At 40.0% G+C, this 17,592-nt stretch overlaps 1 protein-coding gene across 10 annotated transcripts in view; it reads right to left on the bottom strand.

Moving 5' to 3' along the window:
- The window catches only part of TENM1 (teneurin transmembrane protein 1), a 615,716-nt gene that overhangs the window by 99,452 nt on the left and 498,672 nt on the right, over positions 1 to 17,592 (bottom strand). For 9 of the 10 annotated variants that reach the window (XM_040572077.1, XM_040572078.1, XM_040572079.1 and 6 more), the window contains 3 exons: positions 3,637 to 3,822; positions 2,502 to 2,525; positions 10 to 156 (listed from right to left, as the gene is read on the bottom strand). In XM_040572077.1, coding sequence (XP_040428011.1) covers positions 10 to 156; positions 2,502 to 2,525; positions 3,637 to 3,822 — 357 coding nt within the window. The remainder of the gene's footprint in view (positions 1 to 9; positions 157 to 2,501; positions 2,526 to 3,636; positions 3,823 to 17,592) is intronic. The other variant, XM_040572085.1, reaches the window with a different exon arrangement.

Genomic DNA, 17,592 nt, shown 5'->3' with positions numbered 1-17,592 from the left:
GTATCATACCTCCATCATTGTCCAGGTTATCTCCACACACCATTTCCATGACAACGTTACATCCTGAGCCACTCCAGCCCACTTGACAAACACAGTGCCATCCGTTCTGATCAAGAGTGCACCTGCCATTTCCATAACAGAGACCTGGGCAGCCATCTATAAGAAGTAAAAAAAGCAAAAAGCAAAAAGCAAAAAAAAAGCTCCTTCATCATGGAGGAGTTTTCTTCTCATTTTCTTCTCTTCTTTTAAAGTTGCAATTATTCAGTAACACTCTTTAATGTAGGATTACACTTGCTGCCTTCCAACAACAGCAACACAGATCCTTTGCAAGCCATTCATACTCTTGGCTAAATATGGAAAAATCCCCATCCTGGTTGCTCTTTTTGTTTGCCCAGAAATCACTTCTCATTGAGAAATGAGGATTTTTTTTAGCATGTGCACATGAAAAAAAGTATGTAAATGGCTAAGAAGTTACTTAACAGCCTGCTGTGTCCATCCCTTTCTCTGTGTATGGAAAGATGTTGTATAACACAAGAGAATGTATATACATACTATACTCAATGTTGCTATCAAAGGTATACATGGAAAATATTATTTAAATGACAAACTGGTATTTTGGAACATAAACCTATACACTGCACGGAGTGGAGGTGATCTTTTTATTCTCATCATAAAGACTGAGCTGAATGAGAAAAAGGCAACTAGATTTATTCTACAATGCAGTAACTCTTCCTACAGAAGGAAAACAAGGGAGCATTTCCTTTCAAAGTCCATTTCTACCTCCTTCACGTTACAGCTGATTCAAATATGACAAACACTTGCCCTTTAGTGGCTCTGGTTCTAGATCAAAACTGGAGCAGCGACTGCAGCATCCCCTGGATTGTATGCCTTTAAACTCTGAATTAATAGTAATTTGGATGTTTTCAGCTAGATCTCTTGCCTTCTCACTGAGGAATTGTCTCTTGGATGTGTACACTCATGTCCTGCTTTCATAGATTAATGCCAACACAGACATTTGTCAAATCCTCGCCATATCACACATGGAGCCAAAGGACAATGGATAAAGCCCAGAAATAAGCTTAACAATGCAAGCAGCATCCCTCCTAAGTGTCCTCCTCTCTCTTTGGTAGCATGGATTTACAGGACTCGAATGCTCTCCTGTACTTGAGAATGAATATTGACACTTCGGTGTTACCAGAGGGAATTTGTTTTGAGGAAGAAAGAAAAGGCCTCAGAGATGCTCCCACAGGACTTGGAAGAAGCTGACCGGAGAGTCAGAAAATATCTGCAAGTGATCTGGTGGGTTGCAGCTTAAACACCAGAATGTAGCACATTTCTTAGCAACTTCACACCAGACACATCATCTCTCTCCTCCTCTGGACAGTTTATCTACCACATCTGCAAAGAAGGAGAGAGGGGAGTCTGAGCCTCCTGCTAGGAGGAGCTGGAGACAGGTGGCATCATTTTGTCACGCTGGAACTCTGGAACTCACTGCTTTAAAACAGCATGAGGTCGGCAACCACCTGATATACCATAAAACCCTATTATTTGCCTCTTTTGCGGAGCTGGGAGAAAGGATGGGATTTGAAAACTGTTCTGGGTAAAGAGGATGTTTTTCCACTTCAGTTTACTGTCCTGCTGAGTTAATTCATTTCTTGTACACAACTATATTTTGCTGCTGTGTGGTTGTCATCTAAGCCTATAAATGTAATCAAATGAATGCCTACATGATTTTATTATCATCCTCTAATTCTGAAGAAATGAATTAATAAATACATAACAAACACTCAGCTCTTTTTGGAATATTGGCTAGTTTGATATTTCAGCTCGGAGCACTTTGGTAAGGGGTCAGTGTGCATCATTGCTCTGCACAGCATGGCTAGGACGGAGGGATTGCTGCCAGGCTTGGGGAAGGTACTCGCACTGACATGACCAAGCAGGACCTGAGGCAAGGCACAGAAATCAAATGAACATCACCAGGCACAAAACAACATAAAATTTAACTCTTGTATCAAATGATTCGAAGAGAACTATATCACATCTAGCCCAGATAGCTTTAAAAAATGTGTCCTTCTCTATCTGTGGAAACTTCAAACACCACTGACAAAAAATATATATTTTTTTTCTTCTCACAGAAGACAGAATCAACATATTTTTTTCTAGCAAGTCCTCAGCTCTGTCATTACTTTGGAATGGCAAGTAAGAGCAAAAACCTGATTTACCTACCATCAGATGGCCACATGAAACATGCTTATATTGCAAATATGAGTGTGCTTATACTTTGCAAATGAGTTGAGCACTTTATTTGTTAAAAACTACACATTTTTCTGTAAGTCTCTCTCTGTATATACACATATATATCTCCATGGACAAACATTTGATCTATTTTGGCAAGTTAATAGTACAGAAGCTTGGACAAAACAGATAACACAAAACACTCCATTCCCAACACTTTTGTAGCTTTTCATTATTCTTTTGCAATGCTGATACGAAAAACTTACCTCGAACAGCATCTAAGTAGTGAGCTTAAAAAAGAAAAGAACAGAACTGAGATGGATTGAACTTCTGTATCAAAATGAAAATACAGAAACTGTTTGCTTATGGCTTGCCACCTGTTGGTTAGACATAAAGTGTCTCCCTCGTACTGCAGTCATACCTATTCCTACTACTGTGATCAAAACACACTGCGTGCAATGTGATTGTTCTCCATTTGATGACAAGCACGCAGAGGACAGCTTGGGCCCCTCATGGCAGAGCCTACAATGTGAGTAATAGGGACAGAGCTCTTTTTCTCTTATTATAGATTTGTTCTTTCTGGATCTGCTCTACACAACCTCTACAAAATTATGCCGTTTCTTCTTCACAGATCTAAATCTAGATTTAGCAAATCTGATTTTGTTAATTCTAGAGCCTGAATGGCAAATTAATTATCTTAATTATTAATTATCTTAAAATGATAAAGATTAAACAATCTACTTTATTCAAGAAGCAAGCCTGAAAGCTTACGCTGCTTATTTCTGAAAATTATATACCCTATGCGTAGAAACGTTTAAAATATTAACAAATAATATTGCTGTGGGTCACTTTAGAGAGGAACACTGTTAGATTTTTGCAAAAAAAAACCTGTTGCATTTCATTAGAAATATAACTATTACATTTGTACAGTAGAGAAATTACTTTTGAAAAGATTTGAAAGTTTTACCTTATTAAGAGTATTGTTAGAAGCCAGCTATAGAAAAACCACCTCTAGTAATATGCAAAATATGTAAATCCTCAGACATGAAGGCAAGAGATTTAATGCAAGACTTACTTAAGCTGAATAACAGCTTCATCCCCTCACACCTTCTATTTCTTAAACATTTTTCCCTTTTTCATCCATGACTCAAGCTTCCTATATGAGCACAACCCAGTGATAGGTTACACACCTAAACTTTGAGTGCTTTAAAAAAAAATATTAATTCTTCAATGTTAACTCCTCTAAATAGAATGCTGCACTGAGTTGCCACTCCGTTCCCGATTCTGGCTCTCTGTTTTTGCAGAATGTGACTTAAATCACACTGGTGGCTCTTGCAGATCTTTGTATAACTGGTTAAGGCTTTATTAATTTTATTTCTAGAGGTAAAAGGAAACCCTTACCGATGGTGCAGTGGTCCCCTTCCCATCCAGGGCTGCACTCACACTTCCCGTCTTTGCACTGGCCGTGCTCAGCACAGTGTGAGTGGCAGGTACGCTCCTCGCAGGTGGGTCCCACCCAGCCCTCTTCACACTGGCATATCCCTCTTGAGCAGACCCCATGGCTGCCACAGTCCAGGGTACACAGCTCTGCAGAGGATTACAAAATACATAATGTGAAACAAGCAATTTCATACTGCAAATATGCTTTGCACCGACACAAAATACAATCACTTCTATATTAACACCAATCATCAGCTGGATCAAACAGGGGATTTTGTTACCTGGTAGAGACCTTACACAATCTGGCTGCATCCTTCTTTAGCAGTTACTTGTCAGGCCATTTATTTGCTTGGGCTGGGGACTGCAAATGATGGTTTTGCACATAGGAGGGCAGTGGTTCTCAAACGGACCATCAGTGACACATTCCCAGGACCCACTGGCTCATTTCTGAAATCTCTTATAAACTCAAACACCGCCAGTAGGATGAGTTAAAGGACAGAGTGGCCTGCTAAATACATAAAAGCAAAACAGTCTTTGAGATATTCAAATGTCTATAATGATGGTAAAATGGAGTTCTCTTTCAGTAGAAAGAGCTACCAGGAAGGTGCCAGCACCCACAACCACGGCAGCATACAGCATCACATGACTTGCAGGCCACCCACAGCTCTGCCTAGTTCTGAGACAGCTCTCAAGGTCTTTTTCTGTCTTTTTTTTCCTTCCTGACTGTCACCAGTCACCTGCTAGGAAGGCCGAGAGGCTGTTTCAGGGAGCCAGGAGCACCTCCTGCACTGTGCTCTGAGCAATTCCCCTACCTGGGCAGAGCGGAACGGCGCCTACAGTGAAGTGGAAAAAAGTCCTGAATTGTTTCAATACATCACCATATGCCAATTGCGATTCTACTTCCACTTAGACTAACGTTGTTCTGCAAAAAGAATGGCTTCATTATAAAAGGGTTCTGTGCAGTTTGAATTTATTTAGAATAATTAGTGTCAGGAGACAGAATTTGCTTGTTATTCTGCAATTAACCTGCCACAGAAACGTTTCCTCCTTCTTCCTCTTGCAGAGCAGCTGATAGTACAACAAGTGTGAGCCAAATAACTGTGTCTGCTCTGATTTCAAATGTCAGCATTACATATTTAGTTGTGGAAAGATTTTTCCCTTGACAGATCTTAAACAATGATCATTTATATCCTGGAACTATTGTATATAAACATTCTTAAAAGCATTTGTAGTGACAAATGCTGTCACTGAACATACCAAGCCAAGTTTTTAAAGTTGAAATTGAAATCCGATCAATTCTAATCATTTCAACATAAAGAGGAAAGCAGCACAGAAACTGAACCACACCATGACAGCGCAAATGTGCCTGGGCTCTGTCTCGAGTTAGGTCCTGGCCCCTCTTTTTGTTACCAGCCTGGGCGATGCACGGAGTGCAATTGAAAGATTTGTGAGGGACAAACTGGCAGAGCGAGGTCAAACTCAAAATCACTTTCAGAAGCTCCAGACGTGGTAAAGAACCTGAGATAAAATACAATGAAAGCAATTGCAAAGTAGTGTGCCTGAGGAAGTCATAATCAACTACATAAAAATAATTAATTTTACTATTCAGACAGGGACCTGAGTTATATGGGAGTGCCAGATAAACACAATTATCTGTTGCTATTCCCACAAAAGAGTAAATTATATGCCCTTTTGTATGTAAGACAAGGAAAGAGACTGCTCTGCTACACTCCGCTACAAAGATGCCTCAAACGAAAAATCTCTGCCGAGGCTGGGGAATTATACTCTAGAAAGACTTGATTGCTACCTGCTGATCATGTATTAATCTAATCCTTCCTGTCTTGGGCCATGTGCCTTCAGGTACTGGGCAGGATTTCTTACCCCTTGCTGCATAATTTGGCTTGATTTTTTTATTTTGTTACTTGTTTGGTCCGTGGAAAGCTGGGAACGTGCTCAGAGGGCAAAGGACTGCAGAGGAGGACTTGCTTTGGTACTTTCTTGGTATTAAATTCACTCAAACACTTCTTGGTCCTAGGATCAGGAAATAAACTGATCCCATGAGATCTGGGATCACAAAAACATCTGCCCCTCGATCCCTGCCCCTTGGCTAGCCTGGCAGAGGACCACTGGCATTACTTCGACTTACCTTTACAGCACAGGGCAGAGGCAAACTCCTGAGAATTAAATCTAACAAATTACCAGCTGCATCAAGGATTTAGACTGCTAGAGGGATGCCTTTGATCTCTCCTCATCTCCCTGTAGTTCATTATAATTATAGCTTTTGGTATTTTACTCTAAGTGGCATAGATTGTTAAGAGGATTTTAAGATATGTTCTGTGGCTTACACTGTAAGTGGAGTAGTGGGGTTTTTTCTGACCCTTCTGGATTGAGTGCCTACTAGTGTTGTGCAGTTGTGGGACTGGCTTAGTTCAACCAATGCCAAAACTCCAGGGAACACTCTAGGCATCAGCGCACACACGTGTATTCATGGCAGTGTAGGCTGGAAAGGTTGAAGTGGAGCAACTAAGTGATACACAGAGCTTCTGATCTTGTCAGCAGCTCGAGCAGCTACCTCCACTTCTCTAACTGTACATAAATCAAAGAACCAGCTGCAGAAAACCCTGAACACGTTCCCATACCTGGCACGCACACCTGCCTTCCCTTTGTCTGTCTACCCAGCAGTCTGATCATGACATCTGCATCGTCCAAAGGAACCAAAGAAATAGCAGCGGGAGGAGATGAAGGCACATCCCTACTATGGGGATGTAGACCTTGAGCACATTTCCATTTTATAATCCAAGGAAATGGACTTTACATTTTCTTTACACTTTTCCATTGTTTTCCCCATGTTTTCAGCCTAATTTATCTACTTCACACAAGGAATAAAATGTTTACACACTACTTAAGCCCATGAATTCAATTAGATTAATAAAGTGGAGATGAAAGACTTCCTCTCTCTTCAAAGAACATCCTAGACCACTCAGTACATACTGTAAGCACCAGATTAGAAAAAAAAAAAAAAAGAAGAAAAGAAGTGTTTAGTTTCTTAGTTTGGAGCAGACACTTTTCTCAGTCCCCCTAGTCATCCAGCTGCTCAGCCCACTCATCCTTTATGGTCACCGAGGCCAATTTTGAGACTTGTTTCAATGATTTAATACAAGGTTTTAGAAATGCTGTTTACTGTGATAATGCTGTCTTCTGCCAAGCAAATCCCAGATTCTCCCCAGACTTCCCATGCAAAGCAAGGAAACCAAGCCTAACATCATTCTATTTATGCCATGGTAGTACACACAGCTTTAATTCACAACTGATACAAATAACTAAGATTAAAAAAAAAAAAGCGTTATTAGTTCAGGTTGTCCTGTTTTTAAATGCAAAAGAATTCCTGTAGATAAACAAGTACAAAAATATCTGCATAGTAGGGAGTCACGTTAGCATCTGTGTTTGTACCGAGAGACTGGGTTTCCACAGTAAACTAGACACAATGAGACACTGAGTGGATGTTTACCATGTAGGAAACAAAACAACAACTTGAAATAGGTACATGGCTTCAACACAAGCTGATGAGGTAAAAATTCAGACAGCATTGAAATCAGACAGTAAGTCAGACATCATGCAGCTGCTCTGCTTGTTGGAGCATCTTCCTCTTTGCGTAGCAGTTGGCCCTATAGGATTCAGAAGCACCCCAAAATGCAGTGGGTGCTCAGCAAGGAGTCAGATCAGCAAGGCAATGGCTTTGAGCTATGGGTAGGTGCAGCAGCTGAGCCACTCAAAGATTTTACCTCTGCTGGAAACAGTCATTGCACTCCCCCTCCTCTCCACCCATCTTCTGGCTCCGTGGGCTCTGTCTGGAACTTATTATCTGAAACTGTGGTGAGCTGATTCATATCATCGTACTGGCAGATAATTATTCACTTTATTTTTATGGGTTAATACCTGACAGCTTGCTGAGCTGAATCAGCCCACTGAGGGATCAGAGGAGCAGCACAGGTAGGGGAAGGGAAGAGATGCAGATCCCAGCCTGGATGGGGACTGCCCTGCTGAGAGCCACAGCTATGCCCCCAGACAAGACTGCAACGGACAAGAGCAAGGGGGAGGTGACTTATTTAAGGTAATGAAGGAGGCAGATGACAAGAGATTACAATTCGGATTAGTAAAGGGGACTCCGGGGAATATTGTATCGCAAGCCTTTACTTACGCTTTTAGATCAATTGTCAATCATTCTCACAGTGCATGGTGCAACACACAATTCGCAAGTCCCTCAATTGATGGTCAGGTTTGTGGACTTGTGTAAAAGCCTTCTCTCTTCTCTCCTGCTCTTTACCACAGTTAGTGGGACATACTCCTGCCCGATGCCTGCCTGAGCTCCAGGCAGATCTTGAGCGCTTGCAGAGAGCTGGAGGCTGCTCTGTGGCCTGGAGACCAGCTCCGCCGTAGCTGTGAATTTTCTCTGCTCTCATGAAACCAACAGAGTCACCCTAATTCACACTAATTAAGGGCCATGTTTCAGTTTTTGTACCTGTACACTTGGCAATCAAACCCAGGTTCTCTAAGTGTAGAGCTGGAAAGTTAATTTCCTTATTTAAATAAACCTCAGCTGTGCAGACTGACTGCGAGCAACGTGCTGGCAAATTGCTGGAAGCTGGCCTCAGCTGACCCCTGCAGTTTCTTATAGACTTTCATGAAATACAGTATTTATCAAATCTAAAATTCAGATTCCTCAGACTTAAACCAATTAATGAATAAGACACTTTAAAAATGTTCAACTCAAGCAGTCTGGAATCTTTACTGACATGTCCCTAATTCTGAACGTTCATTAATTTTCTCGGAAGAAGGCAAATGTGAGCTGTGAAGCATTATTTGTACATAGTCTTGAGAATGAGACAAATATGTTGATCATTCCTGAGCTAATCGAAAAAGCATTAAAAATTCACTCCACACTCATCATTTTAATTATGTAAGTCAACAATGAGTTCTTTTAAATGTGTTTTATAATAAGTTTCTACTTATGTGATATGAAAAGGGAAATTAAAGCTAAATATTTTATAATTTGCAATGATAAGGGAAGATTTTAATGTTAATTCAACATGTTTCAGGAATAACTCAGAAAATCATGCTACAAATACCAAAATATATGTAAACAAAAGGGGTCAAATAATATGAAAACACTTTCATTTTACTTTTTTTCACATTCAATAGTGAGTCCTGTCTAAACCCTTAAGTATCATATTCATAACCTTGCTATCCATTTTTTAATAAGTGGATTTCCATAAAGATTAGAAATTAATCTAACATGACTTTCACCCAATATGCTTGGCTGCTGGAGGCAGCAAAAATCACCTATCCAGACCTAATAAAGAAAGTTTTTTCAATTTAAATATACATTGCATTTAATAAGCTTGCATGATAATTTCAACAATGATCCTGAGCTTTTTAAATTACCTTCCCACTGTGTCCTGGAGACAACTCTGTTCCAGCTTTCATTTTCAGCAACTGACTTTATTAATATAAATTTTTACACCATAAAAAAGTCCCAAATTTTCAAGTTTTGAAAGTTTCAGAAGCACTCGAGCTATTTTTTTCCAGTGAAACCTAATGGAAAGCTGTCCCCACTGGTTACCTGGCGGAGTGCAGTACAGAGGTTTAATGTGGATACCAAGTTTCACAAACCTGTGATACGAAAACATGCTATTTTTATGGCACAGAAGGTGCTTCCTCCAGCGAACAGAAATGGGGTTTCTGCGTGCAGGAGGCAGCAAACATGCATTCCTGAGCAACTTCTGCTACATGTTCTCCCTGTCCTTCACACTGCCGATCAACACTTCACAGGAACTCGTGTGAAATTTGGTATAATCGAAAAAAATCAGCATGACAGGTCATCGCTGAATGATGGACAACTGTTTGTAACAAAAAATAAAGCCTCTACTGTCAGAATACTAAACTAACACGCACAGTCCCGACTTGTATCTATGCACGCAGCACAGTTTACCTATTTTAATGTAAATTTAAAGATGATAGTGCTGCAAAGGACTTCATGTGATAATCTCTAGCCCATCCTTTTTCCAAATTCAGTCATAACTGGCATCCCTTAAAAAGCTCCCATCAACAGAGGACCTACAACAGCACCGAGTAATCCATACCACCACCAGACTGCCCTGACAAATATTTTCTCTATCTAAATTTCACTTTTTTGCTGCAATACTTCTTGTCCTTTTGTCCATGGATCATATGCTTACTTCTGATAATGGAATTAAATATTAAAGGTCATCTCATAATATCCCAGCAATTTGTCCATTTTGAATTTATTTTATTTGAATGACTTCAAAGCAATACATTAATATTAATTATAAGAACACTAAAACTATTGCATGGAATTTATTTTCACACACACCTCCAAAAGCATTTCCACAACCATTTCCAAGGATTCTGCTCTTGGGCTAAGTTGGACATGTGCCCACCCCAGTAAAAGGCACAAAGATGCAGATTCACCTTACCCAACTTGCGACATCTGTATCTGAAATAGTTTTCTATGGAAAATCCAGATCAAGTTCAAAACAGCAAAAATATATCTTGCCGGTAGTTTTATTAACACATTAACACACAACAATGACATATTTCTACCAAAGGTTAAACTTCTCCACACATTGTTTCATCTTAAACCTTTTTACTTTAAGCTTTATGCAGTGAACCTTTTTGGCATGTTGCTTCACAGATATCCAACTCCCCTTCTTATCTTCTTAGCACAGCCCACAACACACAAAATTAAACCACTGGAACTAAAATGCCATACCCTCGCTGTTTGTTACTCAGGATGTTTTGCCATCAATCTAGTGCTGGTTTTAATTGCTTTCTGGAAATAATCCTACTATCATCTCACTGAACTTGGGTCTAATGCATTAAGTACTCTATAAATAGCGATTCTGGCTTTGAGTATGAATGTTGCCATTAACATTATTGTGTACCTCCAAATATATGAATGTAATTTGATTAAAAAAAGCCCCGTAATGTAACTTCTGATAATACTACACCTATTCTGAAAGTATCTTTTCCGCACTGGGGATCCTCAATGTGCTTGAAAATTTACTTCTGCAAAAAGTAATCAGCGAGCAGATAGAAAGGTCCAAGAGGCAGATACAGCAGAGGCAGGGGGGAAATGGCAGAAAACCTTTTTCCCTTTCTTGGATCTCTTATCACACTTCTTTTTTTCAGCTTTATTTTTCATCTGATGAAGAATATTTTCTTCCTGATCCAAATCCAATTTGTATATATAAAAAACCTCACCCTTTATCGATTTCACTGTGGTTAAAAATGGTATTTTTACAGTGCAAAAATCTAATCAATACAATCTTATGAATCTGGATTGGTAATGGTAAACACACTAACAGATATTTCATTTCAGGGAGCCAAAGCTCTGCAAATTGATACCACTGAAAAGAATTACTCATTTGCCACTGGGTATATCTCTGTTTACCCAGCCATAGTATTGGTGTAAAGCAGAATACAATTACGCTGTGCTTGACACACAGGGGACTTGAGCTGCAGAACCTGTCTGCTCCTTAGAGATGACACAGGTTGGCAGGTCAGATAAGGCCTTTGTGGGAAATGTTTAAAATAAATGAAGAGAAGTGCAACTTAATAGCAAGGCAGATTAGACTGACACAAGGGTGAGGAGAACCACACAGCACTCTGACCAGCGCTCTTTTTTTTTAATACCCTGTTTCCCAAGTAAATGTTTCCTTGTCAATTTTGGTCCTGTTTTATAATTTGTCTCCACTATTTGACGTCAACTTGTACATGTTGTAAAGCAGCGAAATTACAGTCATCACTGGAGAATCATACTCTGACTAATAAGCTCTGAGATCCTTTGCAACATACTCAGAACCACAAAAGGAAATGCCTCGCAACATCACCTTGTCTGATATTTTATTTGTAAGAAAAAGCAGTCCAGAACAATCTATCCTGAGCAATAATGAATGAGATGAAGGCTATGAAAGCTGTGCCTTTGTGTCCACTCACAGAGGAAAATGCAATCCCCAGTTCCTTGGGCTATAAAGCAGTTGTACAGGGAAATGGGAAACCTGTAGAGTAAGTAACAGACTGACAAGAAACAGGATGGGCACAAGGCAATATATGATAATGATGAGAAATATGGAGAGCAACCAAATGGTTTTGTAGGGAAAAAGGAAATGAGCGAAGAGATGGCTCAGTAGGTACACTTAATAAAGCTTCTTCATAGGCACAGCCTGAACTAGTACAGCACCAAATGAAAACACAGATTTGGAGACAGCTATTTTCAGCAAAGGTTTGTAAGATTGCGCGCGTGGATCAGGGTACATCTTTATACAAGCACCAAGTCTTTCATGATACACAGAAGTATTAACACAAAATATGGCTCTGCTCATGGCATAAAGTTTTCACAATTATTTAATTAGTAAATTTGATTAGTAATATTCGGTGAAGTAGTAATGATTTATTTAAGCACTGTTTGCAAAGAGAAGGCACCATCTTTAATTCACTGGCTTACAGGCCGACCTTTGAATATGAGTCAACTCACAAAAATTGCCCCAGTGAGTGCTTGCCTCGCCCAGGCCATGTGTTCTGTATGGTAGATGTATCTGCTGACTTCAGTAATGAAGATATATTTTACTTATAATACCTCCAAAAGGTTTAAAACACTGAAAAGTTGGGCACTGATCCTATTTCTCAATATATTGCAGGAACATCTATCTTGATACACCTGTGTAAAGGCAATGGCAGCTCAAGAGCAGCACAGATGCCCTTGTTGACCAAACCAGACACAGAGCTGGCCACATGAAGGAAAGGGGACAATGATTTGCAGAACTGAAATCAACATGTCAGAATGGGTGCTTTCAAAAGGACATGCATTCATTTTTACAACTTTTTTTGCAGTGAAGAGCCAGATTTTATCAACAGACAGAAATAATAGATTGAGTAAAATAAGCCTTAGGAATATTGTGTTCCCAACAAACAATTTGTACCACAGTAAAAGATTAAGAGGAGAAATCAAAGGCCATTACCAGCTTCTGAGCAGCACCTCAGTTTCACAATCACAAATAAAAATCAGCTGAAGAGGCTGGAATTGCCTCCTCTCTTTTTAGCACAAATGAAGAGTTTCTTGGGCATATTCAACAGCCAAGTGTACCAAGTCCTTCCAACAGAAGCCAGGAATGCAGCATCGATTAGCACAAGTCATACAGTGCTCGACAACTTACTATGAACCCTGCTTACATGGGCAAAGAGGAGACAATTCTACGTTCATTGCCGTGTTTGTGAAGATGAGTACAGAGATGAAGCAGCTCCCAGCAAATAAACCGTAACTTTCTCTGTGTCAGCAGCACAAACAGAAATAGCAACATGCATCTGGCAGCTGCTGTTCTGCTTTGTTGCTGCTAAAGCGAAGATGCAGCTCATGACTTGCATTTTTCTGGCACCAGGGAGAAGCAGCACGCTGTGCGTGCAACCCTGGATTTTAAGGGAGAGCTGCCATCCTACTCAGCATCCCTGGCACAACTGCAGTAGTGCTTTGTAGATTTTAAGAAGTGAAAGAGTGGCCTCCATTATTTAGCTCTCCCCTCTGTGCTGCACGTAATTTTCACTAACTCATCACTTCTCCCCCTTTCCTCTTCGCCCATGCAAACACAGCTTTGCTGAGGCAGCCCCGTCATCCCCAGGCACGAGGAGCTCCAAGGGAAGCGGCCCCTCCACTGCTGCTCCTCGCTCAGCGCAGCTGCCGGCCGCACAGCCCGGCTGTTTGGTAGTGAGGAGCACAGGTGACCAGAGATGGAGCTGAAAATAAAATGTGTCCTGTTAACAATCTGCTTTCTGCAGTCCATCAGAAAATGATTTTGGATCACAAGGTCACAGATAACATTTTAATAATCTGTTTGTAAAATGGCCAGAGCTTCCTAAATTGAAGAGCAACGTACCTGAAGGTATGCTGCAGCTACAATACACAAGGATTTTTTGCTCTATCAGCCCTAAAAGGATCTTGCATAATTACAGCAAGCCTAATTTTATTTAAAAAGTGTTACTCGAGCCTAAACATTTAAGCAAAAATCCTTGCTTAAAGAGGGCAGAGACCAGGAATTCCTTAGACGTCTACATATATTAACCTTGCAACAACCTACACAATCAGAAAGTTTAAAAATGCAACATGCAGGAGAAAAGGTTTCCATGATTTTGACTTTTATCAATAGCAATTTCTTATTTTCAAAGGTAAGTTAAACTTACAGAAAGACTGCTGGATAAGTGTATTGAAATGCAGCATCTATTTTTGTAGAACTCTTACCATGACAATAAAAAAACATTTTAAATATCTGCTTTTCAGGGACCTATGCAATACATTTTGCATAATAAACGTTCTGAAATTCACTGAAGGACAAATCTCTAGCTGTCCTAGTGCATTTTTGTGCTCTCACTCTAGTAAATCCCATCTGTGCTTTTCCAGCTGTGAGGAAGAGAAGCTGTCTCCTGCTATGAGCTCCTTTCTTTCAATGCTAGTGGCATGGCTAACTTGTCAGAGTTTAATCACTGGACTTAGCTTAGCAAGTTGAAGATTTTGTAAGAGATTAGTGCTCTCTTGTCCACCTAGGCCTTTTTTATTTTCCCTCCGCTATAGCATCTACAGCACCAGCAGAAGCTTCCCACAACTTCCCTACTTTATAAAAGGGTTTTTGTGGAGCATGATTCTTTCATATTCATAATCTCCATCTTGATATTTTCTTGCATAAAGTGTTCTCATAAGTCCTTCCCATATGATATCCTGTTAGTTGTTTTACCACAAAATAGATTTTTGTATTAGATGGACTACCATGTAGGTGATAAAGGTGAGATGCACAAAAGGATGCAGGCACCTAACTACAACTTTAAGTGTCTAAATCCAAAATTTAGATTATTAAACCCCTTGCTCAGTTTACCTCAATCTGGATGTGCTTAAAACACTTTGGCACTTGAACTGCTACTAAAATCCCACATATTTTCCATGTTTTCCTACTAGATGAACACCTAACTGAGATCATACAGCCTTGTTTCAATCTCTCTAGTTTCACAGTCCACAAGATCCTTACAAAGTTGTTGTCTGTATCTCCTAATCAGCGTTACCCTCAAAACAGATCTACTGGATTAGGCCTAGCACAAAACATACTGAGGTTGAAATTTCCTGCACACAATGGACTCCCTATACAGATGCTATGTTAAACACAGAGAGGAAAAGCTCTGCCAACTACCTAAAAGGGAGGACAGACAGGGCCATATTGTTGTTGCCACAACTGTTCACGTACCTTGCTCCTGGATAAGGGAAGAGCTCCTGGGATAAGAGAATCCAGACTAAGGTCTGGGGATGCTACCCAGGGGAATAAGTAATACCTGCCTGTGGACAGACCAGGATTCACAAACCTGATTTAAGTAAATTATGTTTACATTTGAATGAGGAATATTTCTAGTAATTGCTGTACAAGGTGCAGACAGCAATAGATTAAGGATCTTAATTTTCAAGAAGGAAAAGGGAAGGAAAGAGCCATTATTTCTGGCATATCCGCAAAATAAGCAGCAATCAGTTGAAAAACAACCCAGGCTTCCTCACTGTATCTCTCATACCCTTGACTTATCCTATTTCTTAAATCAATACATGACTACATCAGGTCTTTCTGGTTCCCACTGGACTGATTTCAACATGTAGGAGAATTAATTTTTATTGGAGTGCTTCTTCACTGCCTTAAATTTCTCATGTTTTAAATTCTCCAGTAACACATATTAGATGTTCCAATCACTAACTACTAAGTTTTTAATAGAAATCTTGCTCACCAGACATCTTTTTGCAAACTCTTGCAACTCTACAGGAGATACAAATCAAACTAGTCACACATTGCTTTTTTTGTTTTAAATGAAATATACAGTAGTAAGAAGAGTCTTTCTACAATGTCAGACAACATACAGCAGAGGAAACTTCAATCATCCTTTTAATTCGCTGAGCAGTAATAATCAAAGCTCCTCACAAAGAAAGAGGACAGTTAGATGAAATCAAGTAAGTCCATCATTTCTTCAGAACACAACAACAAAGGATGGTTATAGCGTAATTTAAAAGTTCTTGAGATTTGTCAGAAATAAGGAGTAAAAGTGCCAAGATGGAAAAAAACAGTCTACAGAAAATGTAGGATAGGTTACCTCACATATGGAAGAAATTTCAAGGATACTTTCACTACTGTGAGTTGTTTGTAGTGAATACCCTTGTCCTTGGCAAATCAGAATGACTGACACCCATAATTTGCAATTTCCTAAACCTGAAGAGCTTTCTGATTGCGAAGAAATGGTTTTACCTAATTATTTTTTCAAGTTGCAGTTTTTGATGTTTAATTTTGAAATCAATTTGAGATGTCTTGAACTATATTAATACACTGTATTATGCCTTCATTTCTTTTTGAAGCACTTCACTTTCAAAAATGCATACTTCTAATGATTTTTAAATTACTCTACTCTGCACATATCAATTTACAACAATTACAACATTTTGCATTTTTCAAAGCACTTTAAAACTTCAGTTTTAAAGAGGTTTTATGCTTTGCAAGACACTGAGGGAAGAGGCTGCTGATCCATTTTTACCCTTTGTAAAATTACCACCAATCTTGCTAGAGAGCTTAACCAAAAATAGATATGCTAAATATATACCATCTACATATAATCATTTTAATGTTTTTGTGACTAAGAACTGCCAGTATTCTTTTCCTGATCATAATTAGGTTGCTTCAGCGGTATAAATGGATTCAGTGGAATTATGACAAATGTCCTAGAGTAACGAGGACAGAAACTGGCCTACTTTGGCTGAAGAGTCCAGAGAAATGAATACAGGATAGGATGTCAGAGGCATCAGCTCTGTCACAGATCTGAGAACAGAGGGTGAGTTTTTTCCTTCCGTTTGTTGATGATGCTCCTTCAGTTTGCCAGTCTCCCCCTTCCACCTGACAATGAGTAGTCAGTATTCACAAGCTTAATTTTGTCTTTCTGAAACATACTGCCTATTTTCCTCAAAGGGAAATGACTCATTAACATCAAGGGATTTTGGATGACAGTCTATAAATAAAGCAACAAAGACCCACAGACAGTAAGTAGTAAGTTGACTATACTGATATGCTGGTGAGATTAAAATCGTGTACTATCAGTCTTCCATCCTACTATATTATTTTGCCCTGAAGTCTCTTTTGATCACCCTCTGACTTCTTGTCCCAGCTTCATCACTGCCTACATGAAAAAACAATAATGGGTAAGAATGTGGGGGCAGTACCAGGCTAGGAAGTTTTCTTGTAACATTTTTTATCAGGGTCCCAAGGAGGCAGCAAAATTCCCTATACAAGGTGGGTCTGGTTGGCATATCAGGCCCTCTGCTTCCCTCAGAAGAGTCACTGATTACAGTAACTCACCTTTTTTTTCTCAACAGAAGTGGTTGTGATGTGAGGGTTAGGCCGACCACACTTTTTTGATGCCTCCAACATAGATAGATCATCATCTACGTCACTGTTTGACTGTCCACAGTCACGTATCTATTGTATAAAGGCACCTGGGAAGGTGAGGTAAGCTGGGAGGTGTTAGGCCTGCTGCTCTGAGCACAAACCTGTCTCCATTTCCCACCAACTCTTCAGTCACTGCCTTCTGCCTGGTGGCGAGAGGGCAGGGGACCCTCTGTGTTGTGTGTCGTGACTGGCTGACACCCTGTCCCAGGGATGGCAGAGTACAACTCCACCAGCTCATCTTCTCAGGTTCCCTGACACACCTGAACCAACTCGCATCTGCATGGAGCTCTGCCACGAGGCTGAACAGCTCTTTTGCCTGGGTGCACCTTCTCCAGGTGTGTTCACTGCTGCCCTCAGACACTGACAGAAAACTCGGGCACGCCCTGACCCGAGG

The sequence above is a fragment of the Cygnus olor genome, chromosome 13 (genome assembly GCF_009769625.2).
Source record: "Cygnus olor isolate bCygOlo1 chromosome 13, bCygOlo1.pri.v2, whole genome shotgun sequence".
NCBI lineage: Eukaryota > Metazoa > Chordata > Aves > Anseriformes > Anatidae > Cygnus > Cygnus olor.
This window is presented reverse-complemented; position numbering and strand designations above follow the sequence as displayed.